Source organism: Merops nubicus, unplaced genomic scaffold, assembly GCF_000691845.1.
Source record: "Merops nubicus isolate BGI_N331 unplaced genomic scaffold, ASM69184v1 scaffold3375, whole genome shotgun sequence".
Classification (NCBI taxonomy): Eukaryota; Metazoa; Chordata; class Aves; order Coraciiformes; family Meropidae; genus Merops; species Merops nubicus.
Genome location: NW_008611436.1, coordinates 49,999 through 58,211, shown reverse-complemented (window position 1 = coordinate 58,211; position 8,213 = coordinate 49,999). Strand labels below are relative to the sequence as shown.

The 8,213-nt window shown below is 48.0% G+C and overlaps 1 protein-coding gene across 1 annotated transcript in view; it reads right to left on the bottom strand.

Moving 5' to 3' along the window:
- LOC103773827 (unconventional myosin-VIIa-like) overlaps positions 1-8,213 on the bottom strand; it is a gene marked incomplete at its 3' end in the record, with an annotated part of 38,592 nt that overhangs the window by 15,094 nt on the left and 15,285 nt on the right. The window contains exons 6-14 of the mRNA XM_008941207.1: positions 7,903-8,045; positions 7,695-7,808; positions 6,680-6,833; positions 5,955-6,031; positions 4,935-5,054; positions 3,603-3,745; positions 2,996-3,206; positions 2,369-2,504; positions 1,286-1,392 (exon numbers count right to left, since the gene is read on the bottom strand). Coding sequence (XP_008939455.1) covers positions 1,286-1,392; positions 2,369-2,504; positions 2,996-3,206; positions 3,603-3,745; positions 4,935-5,054; positions 5,955-6,031; positions 6,680-6,833; positions 7,695-7,808; positions 7,903-8,045 — 1,205 coding nt within the window. The remainder of the gene's footprint in view (positions 1-1,285; positions 1,393-2,368; positions 2,505-2,995; positions 3,207-3,602; positions 3,746-4,934; positions 5,055-5,954; positions 6,032-6,679; positions 6,834-7,694; positions 7,809-7,902; positions 8,046-8,213) is intronic.

Genomic DNA, 8,213 nt, shown 5'->3' with positions numbered 1-8,213 from the left:
TTCAGCAGGAGTATCCAAATCTGGGGACAGAGCTGAACCCACTTGAAGTGTCATGCCACTTGGTAGCTTAAGTGGAGCTGAGAGACACTCTCTTGTTCCTAATGAAGTCAATATTGCTTATTCATTTCAGCATGAGGAAAAAGGCCAAAGGTCATGAACAAGGCTTGCAAATGTGCCTTTTTAGGCACGTTAGCCCATTTAAAAGTAGCCCATTTAAAGAAATTTCTTGGGAAACATTTCTTTCCCTCAGCAGGCAAAGGAATCCAGCATTTTTATGTGCCTGACACTCCTAAAGTCTTTAAGCCCTCTGGACCCTCAGTGGCATGAGCTGGCATTTGGAAACAGGACTGCAACTTCTAAAAACTATTCTTTGCTTTGGAAAATTATATCCCCACACCCTCTGCAGTCCCATGGCTTCGCCAAGGGAGATGGAGGGATTTGGCCATAGTGACCAATCTGTGTACACCTCCAGGTTCTGCAAGGCTGACATTTTAAAACAGTTTCTACTTTTATTTTGGGAGCATGGCTGATGGTGTCTTAGTAGGGAGATGCAGATGTTCAACCTACTCAATAAAACATCAGGTATTTATGTTCTTAATGGTGAAATAGTCACTAATCTCAGCACCTAAACTGGTATCCCAGTAATAAATGCTCAAATAGGGTGGGAAGAGTTAAAGCAATAACTGTGCCTTTCCTCAAAGCTTCAGCACACATGGTCTTATCCTGTTGCTGAGCATGGAGCAAGCACATGTCCTCCTGGAGGACTGGGATGTAGAAAGGAGAGCTTTAAACTTCAGCTGCTACACCTGGTGTCCCCTCTCTCTGCTGTCATAACAGTTAAATAGGACTGTTGGCTGGTCCCTCCCAGTTCTGCTAGAGTGCTTAAAGGCCAGCCAGGTTGTCCCTTCATTCTGCTCTGGTCAACAAGTACTTGGTCTTCACTTCTCACTCTCTATATAATACACATATCTGAACTACTCAGTTGGAGGGGCTAATTCTTTCTCTCTTAGATTTCTACAATCACAAACCTTATTGTTCCCATCCCAGCACAATTAGGAGAGGAGCACTCACAGCACAGAACAAGTATCTGATGAACTGAATGCAGGGAACAGGGGGCATGACTATGGAGGGTACCTGTGACACCACACCAATGCTTCCTGATGGTTGGCTCACACTAACAGGTTTGAAACAGCCCAAACAGTATCAGAGCAACATGACTCTTTGCAAATCTTCTGCCCTCCCAGGAACACCCCCACGAGTAAAGGTCTTCTCCCACTTGCATTACCATTGCCACATCTGCTTGGAAGATCTGCTTGATGAATTTGTTTTTTGAGGAATGGACCAGCTGAATGATGTCTCCATGCAGTGTGTCCCTGTTTTTTTCCAAGAAACCTAGAGAAATAATGGGACAACACATAGATAAATGACACAGTGAGACATGGCCACCCCTTGAATACTGTGTTCAGTTATGGGTCCCTCACTACAAGGACTCTGAGATGGTGGGGTGTCTCCAGAAAAGAGCAACAAAGCTGGTGGAGGGTCTAGAACAAAAGTCTTATGAGGAGTGGCTCAGGGAATGAGGGTTGTTTATGCTGGAGAAAATGAAGCTGAGGGGAGACCTCACTTGCTACAGCTTCCTGAAATGAGGTTGTAGCAAGGTGGGGAGCAGTCTCTTCTCCCAGGTAAAAAGCAGTAAGATGAGAGGAAACAGCCTCGAGATGCACTAGGGGAAATTTAGCTTGGACATTAAGAAAAGTTTCTTCCCCAAAAGGGTTGTCAAACCCCGGAACAGGCTGCCCAAGGGAAGTGGTGGAGTCCCCATCCCTGGAGGTATTGAAAAGCTGTGCAGATGTGGTGCTGAGGGACATGGGTTAGTGGTGGACTTGGCAGCGCTGGGTTAATGGTTGGACTCAATGATCTTAAAGGGCTTTTCCAACCTAAACAATTCCATGACTCTGTGATTGCATGATTCTATGATTCCATGGCCAGGCTGCACCCTGCAAGCAGCCTCTGGGTTGCTGGACTACTGGCTCTTCTTGGGGGTGGATAACAGGGGTGATGTGAGCAGAGAAAGGGGGACCAAGAGATGGAAGACATTTTGAGGTGCATTTTGAGACTGGGTCAAAGACCCATGTGGTGCCAGGCTGCAACTCTGTCATGGACATGCATGGACCAAAGAGCACCAAACTCTGCAGCTTGTGGCCACTGCTGGAGGACCAGCTCCTTGCAGGGAGAGGAGGAGTACACTGACACCACCACGGGTCTGATGGGTCTGACACCATCCTGCTCTGCCCCAATGCAGCAGCAGCAGCTCACCTTCCCCCAAGCACCCCCTCATACCCCCGGAGCCCCAGGAGCTGCCTCGTACCTTTGGTTTCGTAGTAAACAATTCCAGCAAAGTGGTTAATGCCAAACTGGGTTTCATAGTTATTCTTCGGAGGAATGTAGTTGGTGTTAAGCTTGTGCTGGGAGTTCAGCTTGTGTAACATGGTGGCATCTGTACCCTAGGCATGCAGGAGAAGATCTGACATTTAACCAGGGTTTGTCCTAGTAAAATAATTTTCTAATCAAAAGTGCATTTCTTTTTTGTCTTGGGTGACAATTGTGTATTTATTTTTGAGAACAGATGTGTTGGAGGGGATTACTCAAGAGGAGTAATTTTAAAAATTGATTAAATATCACTGGTATGTTGCGTTATATTTGAGATAGTGCTCCAAAGGGGCTATATTTAACATTATTTTTTTCAAAACTTTGTCAAAAGCTATTCTTGAGCCTCTGGCAGTCATATTCTGCCATCAGAAATACTAAGTTGTTTAAAGCATGGTTATGGTACTCATGGAAAATATGTGACGGAGCAATAAAACCTATGAATAGGCAACCCACTGGCAAGTGTGTGTTCTGGGCTGATGAGACCTCTCATGGGGTGCCAGCATGCAAGAGCAAAGGTGTTTAAAACAGGACAGTCCCTGACAGCAGGGCTGAGCCCAAAACACACCTTGGGGAACTTGCTCTCCTCGTCAATGAGGGAGATGATGTTCATGGGCTTGATGGCAATCATGTCCAAGGCATCCTGGTTGTCAGTGAACTCGATGTGCTGCCAGTTGATGTTCTCCAGGTTGTACTCCTCCTGCTCTAGTTTGAAGACATGGCGCACAAAGAACTGCTGCAGGTTTTCGTTTGCAAAGTTGATGCAAAGCTGCTCAAAACTGTGGAGAGAAGGTCAAGGAAAGGCCACTTTAGATCCACCATGGTCTATCTTCCTCCATCTCTCTCCACGCTTGAAGCAATACTCTCAGAACACATCAACCACTCAGTAAGGTTGCTATGGGCTGAGAATTTCATAATTGGTTCATATAATCAGTTTTTCCTCCCCCAAAACAATATTACAGACATTATACGTGTGTAGCCCAAACCAATCAGTTTAGGAAATGTGTTGTCTACTGCAACATAAAAGTGATCAGCTCTAAAAATGTCTCATATAGAAAAAAGCTTGGCCCAGCCCAGAGCTGTTGATCTCATAAGAGGTAAAAGGACTGCAAGACCTTGAGCTTTGGGGTGGGGAGGAGGGTTAAGACCTGGCCCTCCTTTTACAGGCTCCATACCTGTTCACAGTGAAGTTCTCAAAACCAAAGATGTCAAGAAGGCCAATGGATCTCCGGATACTTTTGAGTTCCTGGGAAGGAGGTCTGTAAATTGCAGCATTGATCTTCTCCACAATCCACACGAAGAGCCGCCCATAAATTCCCTGCAATACCCCAAAACCAGAGGTGACTGAGACAGGTTAGCAGTTTGCCCTGATAATTTCTGGCACCACTTCACTTGTGATGGCACAGGTTCCCCTAAAGCATGGCCAGCAATGGGACAGCATGGTTTAAAGCTTCAAGAGCAGTTATGTAGGACAAGGAACATGGATCTGAAAGTCTAGATAAGACACAACCTAAAGCAAAATCCCAGATTTGGACAGTCCTAAATTTGGGCTCCATGGGATCACTGCAAAGCCGGACAGATCTTTCCTTGGTTTCTAAACCTCTCCCCACAAATCAGTGGAGCTATGTTACACTGATGGGCAAGCCAAGGACATCTTACCTGTACAAGTTGCTGCCTTAAATGTTGCAGCACTGGCTCAACAGACTGCTGAGTTATTGAAGCAGCTACTGCTGCTTCGGAAATTCCAGAACTCTGTGTTTTACAGTGTTAGGAATTTCTTTTGTGTAAGCTACAGCAGTGCTGTCAGGAAGGGAGCCTGGTTTAAAGGTCCATCACCACTAGAGAAGTCACAGTCTGCATTTGTAGATTAGTTAGGTACCAAATTACCCAGCTTGATCTATCAGTTCCCCACAGAAAGAGCTGGGGACCAAGCTGGTCAAAATATGCCACCAACACTTGTTTTGCAACTTTAAATGGGGCTGCAAACAGCACAGCAGTGATGCACACTCATCACCCCAAAGCCTCAGGTGATGCTCTCCCTAACTGCCCTGATGTCTGCTGAACTGCTCTGTCGCTGTTTCTGTGATGCTTGGCTTTGCTGCAGACATGCCCAAATCCTGAAATTCAGGTGAGAGTGTTCCAGGTGTTGATAGAGCTGCTCTGATTTACAGAAGCTGAGGACTTAACCCTGGGGCTCAAGCCAGGTTGTTTTCCTGAAGTTGAGGTGAAGTAATTTCAGAATGTTGGTTCTTTCCACAAGTCACCTTGGAGTATAGACAGTCTAGAGTCCAGATTACAAATCCCCTGAAGACTCAGCTACCTAGACTCCTTCCATCTCAACATTTTGTGCATCCCAATGAGATCATAGTTGCAAGGCCATCTGTTGATCTGACCTCACACAAGCACCAAGCAAGACACTTTTCCTGTCCAGTGGATTCTCTGGCCTCAAAAGTGGCAGATTTCTCCAGCTAATCATCAGGAGCAGAAGGGAATGCCCAGAGACTTACCTTTACAAAAGCATCCCTCACATCCAGTGCCTGTTCCATGCTGAGAGGGGTGGAGACAGTCTCACCCCTGGTGATGATAGTCCGGCTGGTAAGGCAGTTCATCACATCCTGAGGATCAACCTGGCAAAACCACCACCAAAGACATCTGCTGACTTTGTAACACAAGGTGTCCTCACAACGGCATGGGCTACAGGCCTGAACGTGCATGGCCAGAGAGGAACAGTGCAGCCCCCCATGGCTGGAGGGAAGTGACTGTGCTTAGCTGTACAGGGCAAATATCTCAAATGATGTCACAGGCATCTTCTGAGAGAGTGATTAACACTTTTATCCGGTGTTATACTGTGGAAAGCGTTCTTGTGACTTAATGTAAGACGTTCGTGAGGTGTGGGGAGACAAGATGAAAAGCAAAGCCTGCAAGGCTGTGTCCTCCCAGCGTGAACATAGCTTTGCACGCCCGTGGCCTCTTTTTGTACTTCTGACATCAAGCCAATGCAATGTCCGCCCCATAAAGTACATGAAAATAGCCTGCAGACAGCTGTGGAACAGCAGCACCTATGGAGATGAGATGCTGTCCTTGAGGGAGCCCTGTTACCTGCTGAGGAGGCCACTGACAAATGCTCCAGCCACTGCATGGGTGCTTTGCGTGACGTTCATCTCACTTCACTTCAGATACACACATTGTAAGTGACATCTTTGTCTCATCTCTAATGAACTGTCTAATTCAAAGAGGGAAACACTCTGTTTTAGGGACTGAGCTACTTTGGATGTTCTCTTTGGGATGATGTGTCACCAAAGTGTCTGTTTTTCTTCATTGACACGAAGAGGAGCTCAGATACCAGCTTAGATGGAGACATCGACCATCATGCTGCCAGTGCAAAGCAAAGTATGGCTTACCCAGGTCTCTCCAGCCTCCTAGAGCTGGTGGTGCACGGGGAGCCTGGCTCAGAAAAAGCTTTGCCACACTACTGGGAATGTGGGAACAAGCCAGCAAGGGGATGGCAGCACCCCAGAGCCACTGACCTCCAGCAGCGATGCCGCAGTGATTAGTGATGCTGACTGAACAACCTCGCAGGCGTCCAGGTTGTCATAGGTCCGAGCTGGAGGAAGAAAGGCAGAGAGAAAGCTCTCAGTGAGGGACGTGGTTCTGCAGAAGGTGGATGGGGGTGAGGGTGAGAGTCTTTCTCCACTGCTTCTGTGTGATGGCTGGGCAAAATCTGCCCATCAGAAAGAAGAGGAAACTTCATGTGGCTGCTGGAGCCCCTCTGCTGGCTGTTCTGCCAGCCACCCTAAATGACTGATGGCATAAAAATGCCTCTAGGGTCTAAGTGCTTTAGGCTTCTGTCTTCCAAAGGGGCTTTTAAATCACTGATTAATTTCTGACAGCAGTGGTGCCTTTACAAAGGCATGTCCAGTCACAAAGGGACTTGTCAAACACTCCACCAGTCCCTCCTTGCAAAACCTGAGCCTACTGAGCGGCCTGTGGCCGTATTCAACCTCCCTAAATTCAGGAAAGGTAGATATCAGTGAGCATACTGGAGTCTGACAGCCCTGTAGAGCAGGCAGGAGACTTATTCCTCCTTTCTTGTCTTGTCTCTTAAACGCCACAATAAGCACCAGAGTCCTTGGCATGGCACCATGGCAGGTTGTCTGGGTACAGCCCTCTGGCCCTAAGCTGGGCTCCCTCTCACCCTGAGAATAAAGAGCAGAAGTGCACCGGACCATGTCACTGTATTTAGTCCTTTTACCTTCATACTGGAGGTTCCCCATGTGCAGGATGGCAGCCAGCAGCTTGGAGATCTCCCAGTTCTCCGTGTCGGTGAACATCAGGACCTTCATTGCGGAGCGGATGTTGGCGTACTCCTTGCTGTCATCTCTGCCATCGCAGGTCGTGCAGTTACCCTGGGGAGGCAGAGGGGCCACACAGTGCATGAGGTGAAGCAGAGAGCACCTGAGGGTAACCCTCAGCTAGCCAGGGCTTCCCCCTAAGTCAGCAGACCTTTTATTAAGGGATGGATCAGCAAAAGATGATGTTAAACCTGTAGAACTGGCTCTGCCCTTTGGTGTACACTGTGATTTGGTGCTCACCTTTGTGAGCACCACTTACCACCCCAGCTACCATGTGTCTGCAATCAGCAGAGGAGAAAAAGCTCCCTGAGGGGGGGATACAGAGTGAGAAAGAAACTTTCTGGAAGCTCTTTCTGATCCAGCTAGAAACCTGGATCCGAGCCCTGCTGCTGCTGCTGGACCAGCCTTAATGACACCTGCCTCTACCAGCTCCTCTGGATGGTAACACTGGTATTAGGGAGTGGGGCTGGAGATTGCTGGTTCTGCCAGACACATGGAGCAGAGACAGCTCAGTGTCATATGCTGCTGAAGGTGCACCATCCAGCCATGCCCACCTCCTCATCCATCACAGCTGCAAGAGCATTAGCTCATACCCAACACTCTGGTTGTTTCCAGACAAGTGGCCTGGCCACCAAAACCATTCAAGTGTCTGTCCTGCTCTGCAGGAAGAGTGAAAACAACTTGGGCTACACATGAGAGTTTGCACTAAGAATGTGAATTTTGTGGTGGTGGGACAAAGAAGTCCTACAAACCCTGTGGCTAAGGCTCAGGAATAGCTCATATAACTCAGGAATAAGTCACAACCAGCGAAGCAGCTGTTGGGCTGTGAAGGAAGCCACCTCCTTTTTCTCACTCCCTTGGTAAGAAGCTCTCTCCACCCCACCGCACCAAACCTCTGCTTCGCTGCACTCTCACCATTGCAAGGTAGTTGTAGTCTGTGGCTTTCCCAAGTCCCAGCTTCTTCTTCTGCTCCATTGTCATCCCTCTCAGCATGCAGTAAAACACGTGGTAGTTCCTCTCATCCTGAGCCTGCAGGAGAAGAGCAAGTGTTAGCTCTGCAAGGAGAATGGTATTGCAGTGGCTGACTGAGCAGCTCCCACACCTTGCAGATGTAGCACCTTACCTGCCTGCAGACCCGGGACTTCTCCAGCAGGTACTGCTCAATCTTTGCCCCCTCGATGGCTCCCCTTTTGTTGAAGTGGATGTCTATGTACTTCCCAAATCGGCTGGAATTGTCGTTACGGATAGTCTTTGCATTCCCAAAAGCTGTGAGGAAGAAGTGCAGTGGGTTAGAGGGGACCTGAGGCAGGAAGGATCATGGATCTGGTCTCATGGTCAAAAGGGATAATCTAAAGAGAGGGGCTCAGAGTCTAAAATCATCCCTGAAGTCTTTTCTTTCAGTTTGGCTGACTCAGTTTCATCTCAGTGTAGGGA